The sequence below is a fragment of the Mesocricetus auratus genome, unplaced genomic scaffold (assembly GCF_017639785.1).
Source record: "Mesocricetus auratus isolate SY011 unplaced genomic scaffold, BCM_Maur_2.0 Super-Scaffold_100003, whole genome shotgun sequence".
Lineage (NCBI taxonomy): Eukaryota > Metazoa > Chordata > Mammalia > Rodentia > Cricetidae > Mesocricetus > Mesocricetus auratus.
In genome coordinates, this window is record NW_024429188.1 from 25,017,560 (window position 1) to 25,037,002 (window position 19,443).

Below are 19,443 nucleotides of genomic sequence, written 5' to 3' on the forward strand. Positions count from 1 at the left end.
ACCTACATGTATTTACTCAAGCATTCTCTGTGCCAAGTCCTTCCACTGAGGATAGGTAAGATTCTGGGAATTAGGAAATTAAAACTATGTTAAGAAGAAAGGAATATCATATAAAAACATTTGTGTCACATTAAATATGCAAGAAACTCAAAATAGCAAGCAAGATGCTAACTCTGAGCTAAAGGTATTCTAATGCCAGAAACAAACCAAGTATCATATATGCCTCTGTGTGTGCAATTGTGCTGAGCTACATATTCAGTCCCACCTATGAGCCCATACACATTAGTGGACGGGAAAGTCTTCTCCAGCATTACTTTATAGCAGTTTATATTTTTAATTATTTGTATTTACTCTACCCAATTAGACTTCAAACTCATCATGAGAAAGGAAGTTCTCTCTGTTGTCCTAATTGCCAATCATAGTAGTGCCTTTCTTGCTGACATAATTTGCATAAAATTATTCAAAAGTTAAATTAATTGAACTTGGTGTGGTGCTCTGAGAAAGCTTACTAGATATATGAACCTAGTTTTTAGGAGAACTTGAAAAATTAGGGGAGTTTGGAAGGTGGAAAGCATATAAGACTACACTCCCTATTAAGCGATAAAAGCTAAAGGTTTTAACCTAGTCACCTAAAACAACTCGTTGAATTTTAAGCACAAATACACAATCAAATATTCTTAGCAACATATTCGTATCATTGAACCAATAGAATAAAGAGACCTCTCCTAACACTGAGTCCTGTGTTTATCTAGGAAAATTATATGATATGAAAGTTTTACTTATGTCATAGTGGGTAACTCTCAATGACTTGTATGATTCTGGAGATCCTACTAAGTTGGCAGAACATCTTTAAAACTTGGATGTATAATCAGCAAACATTTTCACAAGAATCATCTACACATAAAAATGTATATCTTCTGTTATACCCGTAGATCAGTGTCTCACTCAGCTTGATGGGGTTGCTATGCACATTTCTTAAATTTATTGTTTTTCAGTCAGAAAATGACATTGCATCTGAAGGCTGATAGTAATAGTTACAAGACAAGAGTGCACCTTTCTTTCTAACCTCATCAAGTCAAGTAATATATCCTTGTGAAACCCAACTCCACACCATAATCAATTTCTCTGGGCATCTCTGAACAAGCCTGAGGCAAGAGATTGATTTCAACAGATGACAGAATTCTCTGTAATGTTTGATAATTCGCTATTGTATTAAAGACATTTTTTATACATGTGAAGAGATGTCATTGCCTATTCCAACTTTACATTAATTAGAAAGGTATCTGCTTGGCCAGATGTGGTGGTACAGGCCTTTAATCCCAGCATGCAAGAAGCAGAGTCAGGAGGATCTCTGTGAGTCTGACGTCAACCTGGTCTACAGAGCGAGTTCCAGTACAGTCAGAACTATACAGTAAGATCCTGTCTAAGAAAAAGAAAGCTAGAGAGGGGGGAAGGGAGGGAGAAAGGGGAGAGGGACGGAGGGAAGGAAGGAAGGAAGGAAAGAAGGAAGGAAGGAAGGAAGGAAGGAAGGAAGAAAGAGGGAAAGAAGATTTAATCCTAAGAAAACAAATAGAAGTCAGTCAGAGACTATAACTTATACACATAATCTTCAGATCTTCGGTTCAGTATTATTTATAATGCCAGAACTGTTTGTAAAATAATCTGATAAAGGTTTAGTCACATGAAGGCATCTTATAGAGAGAGCCATTAAAATCTTCTTTCTGAATACTAAGTGACATGAGAAAATGTTCATGATTTTAATGAAAAAATGGGACTCATACTTGATATCCTCAAGTTTTGAAAAGGAAAATATAAACATGTGCATATATTTCAATGTCAAATGTCAATACTAGTATAAGCTACATTTTATCATGGAGATCTAAGGGACATTTCAATAAAAGATTATTGCATAGGAAATGGGTTTATTCTGTAGTTTGACGGTTTAAGTCAGACAGCAAGCAGGGATATTCTTATGAGTGGGTATCTTAATAAGTCTTTATCTGAAGAGAGAGAGGTTTAGAACAATGCTTTAACTGGTTTTTTTTTTTGAAAGACCACAATAGTCAATTCGATTAGTTAGGATAGTGACCTTTTTGGTCACTTATTTTGACTTGGACAAGATTCATGTTTTGTCTTGTGTTCAGACATGATTATGGAGCTGTCCACATTTGGTCTTAATCCATTACAATTACACAAAGCTGTTATTTGGCATCAGTGTTTTGGAAAACGGTTTATGTTTTCAAAAGAAACACCACAGCTTAGATGGTAGGTAGCACCAAGCCAGGTCCTAGCATCGCCAAGACCAGCTGACAACACTAGGGCAGATCCTGGATATCAGAGACTGATTCTCTTCTCCCTCTCACACAAAAGACTATAATTATAATTATTATCATTTCTTGGGGGTTTGTGAGATTGTAAGTACTATTTTAAGTGTTTTACATCCTTCCAAACTATTTAAATCATTACAGGAACTCCATGGAGTAGACACTATTATTATTCCCATATCCCAGAAAAAAGAATTAAAGTAAAAGGTAAATTCATTCACTTGACAAATGGTAGGTGGTAAGTAGTGGAGCAGTTATAAATGTTACAGCCTTAGTTCATTATAGTGTTTACACATCCAATAATATTAACAGAGTTGACATTTACAAGGTGGTGGGCAAAAAGAGATACAGGCATCTTCTCTTCTTTTCTAAATTTTACAGTATTAGTATGCATTAATATTTAATCAGATAAAGAAATCATGAATGGACTAATGGAAGCTCTGTTCCCAGTGTTACTGTCCCAAATCCAAACTAAAAGTCTTGGGAAGAAGCAGTGCTTCCCTAGAAGTGTAAAATGAGTAAAACACTGTACAACACACACACACACACACACTCCTCTCTCTGTCTCCTTTCGTCTTTCCCCCTTGCATCTCTTTTAGCTTGATTTAAGAAACACTAACTCTATTGCATATAATAAAATATTGTTGAAATTTTCACTATCAGGTTTTGATTCTGCATCAAAGTGAGCAAAGTAGAAGTCTGCACCCCCCCCCCGACCCGAGATATACAAGGATAGAGCTGGAAGAATGTGAATGCAATGCCTTGGTCTCAAAGAAACTGATCTGTGTGGGAGGGCAACACTCCCACCCAGAACAGCTGGGCAATGCGGTGTCTCCTGCTCTAAGATTCAGCCCTGGAACTGCAGAGAGAGAGAGAGAGAGAGAGAGAGAGAGAGAGAGAGAGAGAGAGAGAGAGAGAGAGAGAGAGAGAGAGAGAGAGAGAGAGAGAGAGAGAGAGAGAGAGAGAGAGAGAGAGAGAGAGAGAGAGAGAGAGAGAGAGAGAGAGAGAGAGAGAGAGAGAGAGAGAGAGAGAGAGAGAGAGAGAGAGAGAGAGAGAGAGAGAGAGAGAGAGAGAGAGAGAGAGAGAGAGAGAGAGAGAGAGAGAGAGAGAGAGAGAGAGAGAGAGAGAGAGAGAGAGAGAGAGAGAGAGAGAGAGAGAGAGAGAGAGAGAGAGAGAGAGAGAGAGAGAGAGAGAGAGAGAGACAGAGACAGAGACAGAGACAGAGACAGAGACAGAGACAGAGACAGAGACAGAGACAGAGACAGAGAGCGCATCCGAATCTTTAGTTTGCATAAAGGCTGACATAAAAAGCAAGGAATTCTAGGGAATTCAAGAGATGAAAGTTAACCAAGGTTGTAAGGAAAAACAAAGATTTCAGAATGAAAAGATCATAGCTCAAATGTTAAAGGTTCCTAAGTAGACCTTCATGTTGATTTCTGTTCTCTTACATTTGTCCCAGGGCTGGCACCAGGATTTGTGAAAGGGAGACAGATGTTAGGCCTCCTGACAGGTGCCCACCCACAACCTGCGAGTAGCTTAGTGGAAATGAGCTGGCTTCGCAATTTTTCCCACTGCCACCCCTACCCTGCGCCCTTCTCTCTTTCTTTGCCGGACTAAGTACTCAGGGCACCCACTCTGACTTTTAGCACCTCGACTGCACAGTGTATATGTGGGGGGGGTCCCAACCCTGGTGCCCTTGCTGCAACTCGTGCTACCTCAGCGCTTGCAGGGGCACAAGTCAATGAGGCTTTTCCCTCCGCGATCATCGTGAATCAGCAAAGCGCTGCAGAGCAGCAGCATCTCAGGGAGCAGAAATTAAGATGCTGGGGGGAAGGGCACAAACGGAATGTAGCAGGGGAATTTCTAGCCAGGCTCTGATGTCCTTCCTAAGAAGGGCAATGTAGTGAGTGTGCAAGGGGGATGTGGGTTGAAAGCTGTGAGACTCCAAGGAGCCTTCGAAAAGCCAGCTGGATTGCTTAAAGCGGGGACCAGCAGACAGAAACCCGCAGTAGACAGGTGGAAGGAGCTAGGAAGCAAGCTCAGGCTGAACTGGACAAGTGTGTCCCCAGGCTGGACAGATCAGCCTTTGCAGTCATTGCTGAAGGATTATGGTTGTGGTATAGGGAAAGGAACGGGAAATTTTAGAAAAGGATTTTCAGGTTCACGACTTCCTGTCTCCAACGTGCAAGTTCTCAAGTTCAGTTTGAGAAGTAGAGGGCTTATTGGTGTTGGAGAATCTAGGAGGATGGGAATATTAGGAAAACGCCTCTTTCAGTTAGTTGTGTTCTCCTACTCCTGCCTAGCTAGCTCGCATGAATGTCTCTGTCTCTGTGTGTCTCTCTGTCTCTCTGTCTCTCTGTCTGTCTCTGTCTGTCTCTGTCTCTCTGTCTCTCTCTGTCTGTCTCTGTCTCTGCCTCTGTCTCTGTCTCTGTCTCTGTCTCTCTCTCTCTTTCTCTCTCTCTCTCTTTCCCTCCTCCCTCCCTCGCCCAATCTCCCTCCTCCTCTTCTTCCCTCAGCTTTGATTAATATGCATGCCCATGCTTAGTAGTATGTGCCATACTCAGGACCGCGCCTCCAGCCACCGACACTTCCCACCTACACTTGGCATTTAGAGGTCAAGCAGACCGACCAGAGGTGTGGGGTGGGCAGACCAAGCTGTTGGAGAACCTGAAGACCCCCTCTTTGTGCTCTGGTTCGCACCCCCAACCCGGCGGGACAGGGCGCCTCAATGACCACGACTCGGTGGATCCCACTCGGTCGCACGGACGGATTCAGGGGCTCAGAGCGCTTAAAGAAACGCGCTAAATTGTACCTGTGCGTGGCTGCTCCCGCTGCCGCCGCAGGTCTATCCCAGGCCGAAGCCGGCGCCCGCCTTCTCGGGGAAATCTCCCAAGGGGAAGTGCGAAGGGAACCACAGTGTCTGCCAGCTAGCTTATGGCTGGCGCGCACACGCAAAAGCCCAACTTTGCCAAGCCTTCAGAGCCCCTCGGGCTCCCCCGCGCCCCCTGTGGCTCGACTTACTCAGAGACCAGAACATCTCCTGGTCTACGATAAGGATCCCCTCCTCTCATATTGTCGGGTGTGGAAGAGGAGCAGGTTGAGTGAGGGAGAAAATGGGCTCAATTACTGACTCCTGACCAGCTTTTCCTAAACAGTCTACACCCTTAGGGGCGCCCGCACCAGCTCCGCCACACCAGATCCCCCAGACCTGCCAGTGACAACAGAAAGAGGAGAGATAAGAGGCAGGATCTCTAAGGGATCCTGGCGACAGACTCCATGGACTGACTGAGCCTCATTATAAGCACTTTTTATTGGGGGACAGGGTGGGGAGGGTGGTGGAGGGTTGTGCAGCAGAACTGTCCAGTTCAATTCACTCTGGAACGACACAATTTGGGTCTCAGGAGAAAGACTGTCCTTGGCCACATTTGGGATGGACTTGCTCCAGACGCACACGGGTCCCCTGTGGTGCCCTAGGAGCTGCAGTGTTGGGGCGATCTTAAATGGCTCTTACTGGGGAGGAGGCGTGATTTCCACGCTTGAGCGTCTCAGTTCCCCACCCCCCTCTCGGCAACAGCCAGTGCGCGCCACCACCTGAGCCTGGCTAGAGCTGGGGCGCACGCAGTCCTCTGCCTGCTTCTTTCCGTGTCTGGAAGAGACTTGGCTCGAAGCGGGTCTGCCCGACGCCCCCATTCTACCCGCTAACGGGAGAACTCTTTTACTTTTTTTGTTTGAAAAATTCGGGCCATCTCTTTATTTATCTCTGAGTCTCCCTGGAGGAGGCGCAACGGGGGGGGGGGAGTGCGCTTGACCCGCCAAGCCGGAGGAGGGGAAGTGCGCTGAGAGGAGGGGACTGGGTGTAGCCTGGAATTCTCCGTCCTCGTGTTCCAGGCTGGCGCACAGAGTCTCCTGGCGATAGCGCCACAGCCGCCGCCGCTCCCCGCGCCATCCCGTCGTTGGCTTCGGGGATCGGGTGAGTGGGGTCATGACGCGCCGCGGGGGCCGCTCCCAGCCCCGCCCGCGCTAAGCAGGGACGCGGCAGTGTCGCGCGTTGCCCCCCGGGCCGGGAGGCGACAGGGGGTGGGGAGGGCGCCCAGGGTAGGGCGGGGTGGGGGCGGCGCGGAGACCGCCAAGCTGGGGGGCTCTCCGGGCAGGCGCGGCTGCGGGCAGGAGGGCGTGTCTCCAGCCGGAGGGGACCCTCCCGAGGCGCGGCGCGGGACTCCCTGATGGTGGTGCCGCGGCTCCAGGAGAGCTCAGGGTCTTGCCTCTGCCGCCGCCGCCGTCGCCGCCGCCGCTGCGGGCGCCACCACCACCGCCGCCGCCGCCGCCGCCGTCGCCCGAGCCCGCGCCGAGCGTGCGCCTCGCCCTCCTCCCGCGCCCGCTCTGCTCTAGGATGCTGCGGCAGGTTCTGCACAGGGGCTTGAGGACGTGTTTCTCCCGGCTTGGCCACTTCATTGCCAGTCACCCGGTCTTCTTCGCTTCGGCGCCGGTGCTCATCTCCATCCTGCTCGGCGCCAGCTTCAGCCGCTACCAGGTCGAAGAGAGCGTGGAGCACCTGCTGGCGCCCCAGCACAGCCTAGCCAAGATCGAGCGCAACCTAGTCAACAGCCTCTTCCCGGTCAACCGCTCCAAGCACCGGCTCTACTCGGACCTGCAGACCCCTGGACGCTACGGCCGGGTCATCGTCACCTCCTTCCAGAAAGCCAACATGCTGGACCAGCATCACACGGACCTGATCTTAAAGGTGAGAGTAGGGCGGGTGCGGGCAGCCCCTGGCGGCTGGGCTGCGGGGGCCGGGCTGGCTCTGCGCGGGGTCCCGGCTGAGAAAGCTGCCTTTGCTATCCCAGGAGGTGGCTGCCACAGAGGTTCCCCTGCACTGTGCGCCCCTGGGCAGCAACGCGGAGTCTCTCAGCCTCCAAAGGAGGGAGCGTCCTGGTCTGGGTCCGGGTCCTGGCCAAGCCCTGCCCTTATTGCCTCTGCTGTCACCCCACAGCTGCTGCAACAGTTGGGGCGGCGGCGGCCACAGTGCTTTAGTCTGTGCGCTTGTTTTGGTCGCAGTGGGCTTGGGGGCAGGGAAGCTTTGGGATAAGTGGGCCAAGAAGAAGCGGAACATGAGAATACATTCAAGAAAGTCCTGCTACTTGAGAACAAAATACTATGCAGGAGGAGGGAGGTGAGGTTCAGAGACACCCCATTTTTCACCTGCCTCCTCTAGTCCCCGTACCCGAAGTGTTTTGGGAAATGTTGGTGTGGGCTGTAGGTAGGGGTAAGAGGAATGTGAGTTCACATGGTAAGGAAAATAACAGCCGCTTACACCCAACCAAGAGGGCAGTCACTGGTGAGGACCGGGCAGCCACCAGCCCTCTCCTCCCGGAGCAAGGTAGCCATGTCTGTATTTGAGAGTAGAAAATGGTGCTTGCAATTCAGTTATTTCATCTTTCCTAGTACTTTCATTCCACTTAAATGCAACTTCTTTGGGAAAAGAGAGAACTAGTGGGTATACTTTCATCGGGGTTTATTAGAATGCATAAGTAAGGGGCAGCTCCAGAGGCAGATCAGGAGCCCAGATGCGGGCCCCGAGAACATCACAGGAACACAGAACAGAAACTGGTTGTCAGCCTGAGGTGGGAATTTGATGTGAAAAGTGGGGTTAATGGTGATAACTTTCATGAAGTTCCCAAGGAAAGCTGAGGAGTGATGACTAAAAATGAAAGAGTGGAGAGACCATGAGAGAAAAAAATAAAATAACACAAAAGTGAGAATGTTCCATCCGAATCTAGGTGGAGACTATGAGGTTTGTTTACTTCAGCTTCTGCTCTGGGGAAGGCAGAAAGGAACCAGTCCCAGCTGAGATGCCTGAGAGCTGATGGAAAGCACTGGTTTCCTGTGGGGTCTCTGGGAATAGTGGAAGGTTAGATCCCTCTTTCTGCCAAAGGGAGTCTGCTGGTGAGCTTGGGGAACTTTTATTCTGTCTCTTCCTCTCCAGGTAACCATGTGTCCCTAGAGACAAGCTCATTTTCCTCTATAATTTCCCTCCCTGTTTGTTGACACACTATCCACCAGCAATTAGTAAAGAGGAAAATCTGGCTGGGAACTAACTGGAATTAGAAGATTCTCACATCGGGCACACAAATCACCCCACATATTCAGTTATTGCAGAATCTTATTAACATTCGTTCTGAGATGTTTGCTTTTCTCTTAGGTTGTTTTTCAACATCAAAGTGGAGTTTCCTTTTTTCAATACTTCAGAGCATATATTGTGATACAGATAGATACTGTTAGGAATGGTTTCTCAAGAACGTATTAGTAGATCTATCACAAGCTTAAAGAAACTAGAATGTAACAAGCCTGGCCAGTTGGAAATGATTCATTTTTTGTAGATGATCTACTAAGTTATGTTTCTCCTTGGATTCCCCCCACACACACCCACACACTGAGATATTTCCATTAGCGTTTTTCTCCCTCTCCAACAAAACACTAATGCCACTGTGACAGGCAGTCACCAGTTACATTCACTCCAAGGTTAATGAGACATCATCAACAGGCACATCAGATATTTTGCAAGTATATTCTTTCTGTTTGCTTTTGATGGGTTCAAAACAACAGCAACAAAAGCATATCATAAGAAGGCTGGGACTGGAAAGAAAGACGTTGGCTTTGCCTACATGTCAATGGACAGTCTTGAAATCAGTGGACTGTTTCTAAAAATTGTGATGATTTTTCATGGTTTAGGTGTCTGGGTAAAATGAAAGCAAAGCCAAATAGTGGTCAGAAACTCATTTCCAGAGGATGGCTCTCTAGTTAAATCAGTTCGTACAGCACATAGCAATGCACACTTGTGAAACATAGGGAACTGCCTTTGATTTTAAATTGGATATCCTTTTTACTCTTTATAAACTCAACCAAACTCCTATTTTTGGTAGGTATGGAGCAGGGGGATAGGTAAATGGTTCTGCAGTAGTCATGGCAATGTAAAGTGTGGGAGTGAGAACTCCCCCCACCCTTTTTTCCCACTTAGAGACATGATGATTCGTCCTTTCCAAAAGGTATTGGGAGTCAAATTGTTACTGTTACTGTCACTGCGAGTGTAATTCTCATATTTTGTTATTAGCATCAAGGACAGCACCACAGACATTTAACATTGTACACTACACCTAACCGTCCCTGTGCATTTTAGAGCAATGCATTTGAAGTGAAATGAGCAGGCAGAGCTTGAGCAGGGCTTGAGTTTTCTGAGTACTGCCAAACTGCAGGAAGCAACTTGTAGGACTGCATAAAGCACTTCAGGCGTAATGTTTTTCTCTGCATAATACTATGCGATGAAGGACATTGTTCTTCATGTATGAGGACACCTACTTGCTGAACAAAAAGAGAGAGAAAAGGAAAGAAAGAATAAAATAAACAGATTGAATGTAGTCATGACAAAAAGGTTGACTTTTAAAAATGTAATTAAGAGAATAACAAGGAAAAGTCTGTTTCAAAATCTCATTGATCCTGGTTCAAAGGTGATTTCTCAAATTTGTGCAAATGATGTGATATGTTATTCTGGCACTGTAGTAAATAATTCAACCCCACACTGTGTAGGAGGTGGCTTTCCCCAGCAATAGTTGACTCTCAAGTCTACAAGGCAAGGTTATGATTTTATGGAGAAGTGGATAGGGTCCAATGATATTAAGGATGCCATAGCAGTTCATTTTCGCACCCCTTTAAATAAACACTAATCTTCAAAAGTCTTTATTTTACTACACAATTAAATTTAACTCTTTATACTTTTAACAGAAAAACAACTAAGATAGTATCAGCCTGTTTTAAAGTAGGGCCCCACGGGCTTCAGGATAAATATTTTCATTATTATATAAGAAGAAATTTAATTTAAGAACACCCCTTTATTAATTAACCCAGGCTATCGTCAACAAAATACTGAATTTATCCTAGAATCATCCATGTAAAGGGAAGACTTGGTATAATTGAGTCCTTAGGATGCTCTTATTATCCTTTCCCTGCTTAAAATGTATAAGCATATCCTGTGTTTACATATACTGAAATAGTGGCACTATTCCATCTTACAGAAAGACAGGGCACTCTTTAGAAGTTAACTGACTTATCCATGGAAAAAAAACCACAAAGACAGAACTAGAATACAGATTTGAACCTATATTCTAATGTTCTTTTCATGATATTGCCTTCCATTCAATTGTCTTTCATATGAAATGCTACTTAAATGATTTTAAATGAACATATTTAAATTATCCAAATGAAATGTATTTGATCAAAGTCTTATTTATATCTCTGCCTATCCTACTGCACTAATTGGATAATAAGGTTATTTCCTTGTCTAATTTTCTCTGATATATATATATATATTGACACCCAAGGCAAAACATTATTTTTAATAATCAATATATTAAAACATGAAAGATAAACATGACTATTTTCCTGATAAAATGTTTATACCCTGTTAGATTCCAGGCACATTCTATCCTAGGTCACCAAAAGCCCCTGTCAAATATTGATATTCAATAAATACTTAGTGAATATACCTTTCCTTGCTCAGTGAATCATTTATGCAACAGGTAAAGAAGAATCCATAAATTCTACCTTGAAATGTAACTTCAAAATGATGTTTCAACATTTTATTATGTTTATAGGCAGTTCCCAAGCAAACAGCAAATTTCCTTCTTTACTAATCTCTGCAGTCATATCAAAACATACTTTGGCTTTCAAGTTGATAGGAGAATTCCTTTGTATTATATATTATGTCCACATCCTCAAAGAAACCCCATAGGGCATTCAATTCCATACCATAAAAAGGACATATTCTCACTAAGGATGTGGTTTTTCATTTACTGGGGAATCTTATTTGGCTGAGATATTGAGTTTCCACTTTATTTAAGCTGTTCGTGTTTAAGTACATTTGATAGAATTAAATTGCAAACAAGATTAACAGAATTTTACTTAGAGGTATTTGATTCGAGCATTCTGAGAAGGGCAACACAACTGGTAGCTTAAAATACTAAAATCCCAGTAGCTAGATGAAGATTCCAGCTTATAGAAACTACCAGAAGAAATGATAATCTATTTTTAGCTAAATATTTTTAACACTTAAAAATGTTTTCAACAAAACAAAGCAAAAATAAACTATGCACCAGGGATTGTTTGAAGTCTGTTATGCTTAAAATATTTACCATCTGATTATTTACATATAAAGTTCCTACATAGTATTCTAAAAGTCCAGTATTGGAATCACTTAATGACATTAGTACTATTAAAATAACTCATAAAGCAGTATTTCTCAACTGGAGATGATTGTCACCCCACCAGTGGACAGCAAAATCTAGTGATATTAGTATTACTATTATTATTACTGTTGGAATAATGATGACGAAAACATCGTGCTACTGATAGTGGGAAGAGGCCAGAGACACTGCTGAGCATTCTAAAATGCACCATGTAATAGCCCTCTAAACATGGTATTATCTAGCTCCAAATGGCAATCAAGTTAGAAAAAACCTCCCATTTCTGTGTTTGTATTTATTGGGACATTTTTAGCTATACTACTTAGTGTGGAAAAATATCAAATAGAAGTTCATACCCAAAATTGTTACTTAACATTGGGGACTAATATTTTGATGTGTGAGATGGGCAGATACCAAATTTTCCAGTGTAAACTTCCTAAGATATGGCTATCCTGCCCTCTCCCATAACTTTATCCCTTTGTGTCTAACCATATCTGATGAAGGAGAACCAAGAAAGTGAATTTAATCTAACTTCTTGAATGGCAAAGCTGCTGACTTGATACCAGTCTTTGAGACTTGGCTGATAGTAAAGTGCCTATTATCAGTGTGCCCACTTAGAACAGGATTTTTCTGACTGTGCATAAGACCCCACTGTGAGTGTTAATCTGCCGAGAAGACAAGAAGGCAGCACTTTGCTACCTATTCCAGCTGTTCGGCAAAAACTACAAAAGCAGAGCTTCATCCAAGGAGCACACAATCAAAGAACCTTGAGTTTGGAAAGCACTGTAAAGGTCATCTCAAAAGACTCTGATTCAGGGATCTGCTTTTTAGCATCTCCGGGGGTCTTGTTTGTGTGACAGGTACTGTGACACCCTGGGTAGTACAGTTCCTACTGTCAGTTATACAGGTGGCAGACATTCTAAGAAATATAATTGCCCAAAGCCTTAAAGAGCAGCATTTTACATATTCTAAGGAAAAATTGAGTCCAAGCCTGAAAGAGCAGCATTTTTGCATTTGTCCAGTCAGTAAATTGCCTTCTGCATGTTATTTTTGTACTAGAGGAAATTAAGGGACCAAAGGCACTTGATTCTCATTTCATGGGAGGTACACTCAAAAAGCTGGAGTACAGTCTCATTCTGTGTTGTCTGACTTTTTAGTAAACTGCATTTGAATAGTTAGTGCGTCAAGTACCCATCCTACTTTTTTCATTTTAATTTGAGGAACATAAGAAGACAAGGTGGTACATGCCTGCAATTCTAAGACATGGGAGGTGGAGGCTGGAGGTTGAGGAATTGAAGGTCATTCTCCGTCTCGTGGTGAGTTAGTTGAAGGCCAGTCCAGTGTACATGAGACCCTGTCTCTAGAAACCAACAGAGATTTTAAGAGCAGTCATTTGCTCTCCTCTTGCAGGTAATCATTTTGAACCAACTTCGGTTATTATATGAACTTAAATTGACATTTCAATATAAATCCCTAATGGAAAGCCTAATTGTTTTAATGACTCCTAGAATCTTAGTAAATTCCACAAAGAAGGATGAATATTTTTTCAATAGCTCCCTAAACTGAACCTTTAAAGATTCACAAAGTAGACTGTAATCTTCACAGAACTATTAAGCGGTCAACTGGCGAGCCCTTATGATAATAAGAAGGGAGCCAAATGAAACAATTTATTTTCTTATTGAGGTTGCAGTATTCCTTGGAACAGAAGCTAGGGAAATCTGAGCTGATAAACTTTGACTGGGTGGGATGTGCCATCTGTTACCTGATTTGGGGGCTCAGTATGAGCCCTGACTGAAAACTGAGATAGGCTTAAAGTAGACCTCTGATGTCACCTGCTTGGTAGTATATCACAGCAAGCAGGCTTGTCTGCAGCACTGCCTGTGTCTCTGCCACGCACCCGGGAAGGCCACAGAACTACGGAGGTATCCTGCCAGATTGATTTAATGACCAGCAAGGGAGGTGAGTAATTTCTAACCTTTAAAAACCAAAACAAAACAAAACAAAATGGAAACCAACACAGTTGTTATTTCATGTGATATGCCCTGAATAACATCATAAATGTTGGGCCTTCAAGTCCACAATTCATATTTTGAACAAAAGGGGGCAATGAGGGACTAGAGAAGCTAATTTGTATATTACTGTTCTCTACGGAATCTTCTAGCAAAGGTTGTTTTTGTATTTTAAAAAATACAATTGCTCATCCAGGCGTGTTGGCCTATGCCTTTAAACCCCAACATTCAGAGGCAGAGGACAGCCAGTTTTACATAGTGAGTTCCAGGATATCCAGGGCTACACAGAGAAACCCTATCTCAAAACAAAACAAAACAAAAATCTAATTATTCAGTTGTCTACTTTAGATTTAAACTGTGGGCTCTAACAATAGTCAAGATGAAAATTTATTTTAGTTTAAAGCTACTTATCTTGGGAAGTGAAATTAGGAAATGTCAATGGGGAGTAGCAGGAAGGCAGCCAGGAAGACATTATCAAACAAGTGTCCACTGTGGGCACACAGATCAAATTCTCACTAGCAAAGTCAGGGAGACACTGGAAAATAAGTGTATGAGAAACAGACTTTTTATCCTCCAGTTCCAGCTGCTGCACCTGTGTATAGGAATAGTAGGTTATATGTATTTCTACATGCACAATTTGTCCCCACTTTTATATATTTTAAAGCCTCAATAAAGCACCACAGATGATTGCACTAATTGACTTTGGTAGGTGGAAACAAGTGTAAGCCTGGAGAACATGGCTGGGGCCACAAGAACATCTGTCTTAAGGTCTTATATCTAGCCAGAGTTATGCATTTAGGGATTTAGGGTTCAGTTCCTATGTGATACCTGTTCTTTCTCTCAACTAGATGGCTGTGACCTCATCTTCATGAAGCTTAAAGTCTTGAGACAGCATCTATGTTTATTCTTCAGTTTTCCAAGAACCAACAGATTTTGAATAGATGATTTCAGACAGGGCTGAGACACAACCAGATAATGTGGTTTTAGTTGCTGAGTCTCCACATCTAAGTGGCTCATGTCCAATCACTCATTATGAACTCTAAAGTCTGCAGGCCTCCATCTCATATTCAACATCTTAACACATCTATTATTGTTCTCTCTAGAATTTCCCCACTCCTTTTAAGACCCAGTTCCCATACCTTCTATTTATGAGGCTTTCTCAGATTTATGGTTCCTTCTTGTCCTTAAATCTGCTTGATATGGAATGGTATCCACATGTCATCAATGCTAAGTAGAGAATATTACATTTTTTTGTTTTCATGATACTTTCTCTAGGATGCTGATAAATATCTCCAAGATCCTGGCAAAATGTGTCATGTCAATCAAATACTTAGAAATTAAGTTATTGGCAATTGTTAACTTAGAGGATAGAAAACATACTCTTCTTCCCTCTTTTGTTCAGGTCAAAGAGTTTTTTCACATGATTTCTTCATTTTCATATTTGACAAAACTTGATCATAAGCATCCATTCCAATTCCTGAATGATGAGGAGAAATCCTGAGAAAAATTAAACAACATATCAACCTCCTCTGATTTGTGTTCAGCTTGGAAAGGTATAAACTTCCACACTGAACAATTTATCCCCATGAGGAGGTAGAACACTCTACAGTTCTCATCAAGTATCCTGCAAGTAAACTCTTCGCTCTTCACATGTCCTGTTTTTGTTTGGAGTAAGTCTCAAAATACTGGTCACTCCCGTACTCAAATGCAAACATGAGATAGTTTTTTCTCAAAATATGAGGCAAGTGATTTTCCTAGTTATAAAATTGCTATTATAGAGATCTGCATTTCTATGTTCCTTCTTCCTATCCTCTTAAAAGCAAATCAGGACAAGAGAAAACATTAGTCATAGAGATGAACTGGAAAGAAATGATAGTTACAAAAATCAACATGTATTCTGTGAATTGAATAAAATCTATAGGACTTTCAATTTTTCATGCCTAATCCATGCTGCTGTCTTGCAATCACTACTGCAAAAGCTTTGTCAGTTCTCTCCAAATGACTCAATAAAAACAAACAAACAACCCCTTTTATGTTCTATGGCTATCAGTTTAAGCATTCAAAAAAACTGATATTTATTCCCTTAATTTTGCAAGGTTTGAATTGTTGGCCTTTGGTTTTTCTCTTGTGCTTGTATTGCATATGGGTAAGTTACACACATACTTTTTAACTGGCATACACACATCACCTAGGACTATTGTTAAACTATAGGTTTAAACTATTCTGATTCAGTGATTTCTGGAGTGGGACTAGCCAATCTGCATTTCTTTTTTTTTGTTGTTTTCTTTCTTCTGGGAGATTTTATTTTTAAGAGAAGTTCTCTGACTTTATCCCAGGTTACTTCAGACCCTAGGCAATGATTCTACCACAGCCTGTCATCACAGGTCTGAGCCACCTTGTTGAGCTTAGTCAATATCTCTGTTAAGCTCTCAGGCAATGCTGATGCTGTTGGTTAGCAGACCATATTTTGAGGAACAAGGCTTTAATTTAGCTTTTGAATCAAGAAAGCAAAGTTCAAGCTCTCATTCTTCTAACGAAGTGTGTTTGTATGTGGGGGGGCAGAGACTTTGGACAAGCCACTGAACTTCCTTTCATTTGCACTGGGTGCAATGGCATCTTTTTTACCCATTTCAGGTAAGGTTACAATGAAATAAATAAACGAAAACATTATGTAACCATATCCCCCTACAGGTTGTGTGATTTTATTACTATTCGCTTTTAAAATGACTGTTATTTCTTCACATGATTATTGCCTGTTGAGTAAATGCACATTGCATAGTTTTTCTTTCATCCAATAAGCAATAACTGGTGCTAGATCTACATCCTCAATAGTCAGATTGACAATGTATTGGTCTTTCATGACTCCCTCTGGGTCATTACAGATGATTCGATTCATACTATCACCGAGCAAGTAGCAGCTTCTGCCCAAAGTCCTTAAGCAGGCAGGCTTGTAGATGGGATTGGGTGCTTGGAATTCCAAGTTATCTAGGTAGTTTCTCTGGGCTCAGAAGTCCCATCTTCAGGTTTGATGGAAGCTTTGCACACAAAGCCTTCAGTTCCTACCCAGGTAGATACCATTGACATTACAGTCTATGGGAGGCACTGGGTTCTGTTTTCAAGCCTTTCTTTCCAATTCTGAGCAGCCTGCCAAGAAAAGGGATTCTCCAGTAATTTATATGAAGGAGAACCTAACTCTTTTCTCTCGAATAATTTACATGTCTACAGTGCTTCCCTGGAAATCTTGCCCACAAAAGTAGGTCTGCAAACACTTCAAAAGGAAGAGAGTTTTCAGAATTGCCCTAGATCAGGAGAATCAGGCAAGTGATGATTAGACATTCTTTTGAAACTAAACTGTTGTAAAATTTTGCTGACTGGAGACTTTTATCATTTAGGTCCATGTACTTTCCCATCCACTCCTTTTTAAGATCCATTTTTATAGGTTCTAAAGGAAATCAATAATTAGGTTCAAAACAAATCCACCAGTGAAGATTAATTTGTTTACCTAGTTTTGTGTGCCTAACGATCTGAAACAAAATAATCTTCATAGTTAAATGAGGGTTAATGGTATTTCTGAAGTTTGAATGTGTTTCTTGAAGTCCTTGTGAATCTGTAGTTGCATAAACTCCCAGGGATGCTTATGCTGATCTACTGGCAACACGGTGGGCCAGAGGCAACTTGCTGTGTCTTTGTGTGTGCTTTTTAACTGCTCCTGTATGCTAAAGTGGTAGTTCTCTAATTTGTGCCTAGAAGGCTTGTCCACCATGATTTTGTGAGTCTGTACTACTGAAGTAGAACCTAAGACTATATTTCTACCAGTTCTCCAAAGTGGCACTATGTCTCTTAGACCAGGGACCATATTTTGAAACTTCTGATATAAAGCATCCCAGCCATTAGCTGCCATAATTAATTCCAAAATGATATTTTTGTCTTGTAGAAACTGGACAATAATACAAGTAGGATGTAAGTATTATTGTTCAGTAGTGAATTCTGAAAGATATTGAAATAACTGTTGTACAAAAAGTTCTACCTGAGTATAAATATTTGGGATTTGTAGCATACACCAACATGTATCATCAGTTGCCTGTCTCCAGGTGATATAACTTGACTCAAGTTACTGAATAGTATTAAGAAAACACCTAGACAAAGCAAGAAATTACAAACACACACACACACACAGAAGCAGACAGACAGACAGACAGACAGAGAATCTTATTACTACCAGTATCACATTTACAGCTACCAAAGCTTCCTCCCGCCCCCCCCGACTTTAAATGCTGTATTAGAAGACATTTGCCTTTATAGAAAGTTTCATCAAAGCAAATCAGTCCAGAGTAAGCACAGATAGTAATAACTGCATGCTATGTTTCTGAAACAGAACCTTAGCTATATAGTTGTGATGAAGAAATATTACTCATAGCATTTGTTAAAGGATATTAAAGCAGATAAAGACAAATGAAATTATTTCATTTGCAGGAAAGTGGATAGAACTGGAAATAATCATATTAGGTAAAATAAAATAGACTGGGAAAGACAAAATTGCATATTTTCACTCAGGATATAAATTTTATATATGAACTACATGAAACTAAACTGGGAACCAACATTTGATGGAAAGAAAGGAGACCATGAGAAGGTGGTAGTAACATAACATAAGTGTTATACAGGTTATGACCAAAATGAATATGTATATTATATATTATGAAATGTCATAATGAAACTGCTCATTTTGTATGAAAACCAAGAAACATTTGCTAGCTTAAATAACTGATAAAACAGACCTTAGTTAGAACCATTGAAATAGGTATAGGATTACTATAGTATTCTGTGGCAAAAGAGAGAGATCAGCATAGATTATTAGTACAAAGGAAAGTGGTAATTTATAGTCAAGGAACCAGGTGGGGAATGGTGGATGGAAACTTATTAAGAAGCATGAGGGAAGAAGAGGAGATTCTAGCTACATCAACCTGACACGATTCTTGATGGACACAGGTCAGAGTGATTAGATATTACCTGGAGCATTCAAGAAATGAAGAATTTAGACAGATGACTAGTGTAATACAGAGGAGGGAAGTGGGTTCTGGTTAGGCAGAACTCTTGCTCAAATTATCTGATGCACAGACAGATGAAGTCTCAAAGCCATAGTCTACTTGGGAAGAAACCCAGCTTGGCTGGAGTTTGGTAAAGGAGACAGTCTTGGTCAGGTTCCAGAAGTAAATTGTCCACATGGAGAACTCTGACAAAGAATGTTCAGTCTTAACTGCTATTGGAGTTTGGTGCAATTAGAGACAGATGGAATTAAGTAAGCTCCAATTTGGGCAGAGTAGAATAAGCAGTATTTCAAAACCCTATAGGTCTGTGTTTTAATGCTGTGAGGTGTTGAAGGGTTCTTGATCAAGTTGCTTAATATTTCTGGGAGTTGCCATTTTGTTTCCTGTAAAATTGGATCAAGACATATATTTACTCTTGGCCTTAGCAAAGGCCTCTTTCCCAAGGCAAAAAATGAGAACGCACACTTCCCCTTCAAAGCCTTTACTTAGTCTACTTAACAGAATGATGGAAATCAATATAAAGACGTCTATACCACTGGAGAAATACCAGTTATGGTCACAGGCACAAGTCCACCGAAAGACTGAGATCTCTATGGATGATCATAAAACATTTCTCCTCATATTTTACCAGTATATGACAATGCTCCAGTATAATAGCAATATATTGTAGTTAAAATATCAACAAGACAGAAAATGTCTTGGCTCATGTATGTAAGAAAGGCGAAAGTCAACAAACAGACAAAAACAAAGACATTCATCAGAGAATTTAAAAATTTGGGGGGAAAAGAATAATGAACATTAAAATGACTCCTGGCAACTAGGTTAATAT

At 41.9% G+C, this 19,443-nt stretch overlaps 1 protein-coding gene across 1 annotated transcript in view; it reads left to right on the plus strand.

The window, feature by feature from the left end:
- The first annotated feature begins 5,631 nt into the window (after positions 1-5,631).
- Positions 5,632-19,443, plus strand: part of Ptchd1 (patched domain containing 1) — a 54,698-nt gene continuing 40,886 nt past the window's right edge. The window contains exons 1-2 of the mRNA XM_005077977.3: positions 5,632-6,294; positions 6,714-7,065. Coding sequence (XP_005078034.1) covers positions 6,715-7,065 — 351 coding nt within the window. The 5' untranslated portion in view covers positions 5,632-6,294; position 6,714. The remainder of the gene's footprint in view (positions 6,295-6,713; positions 7,066-19,443) is intronic.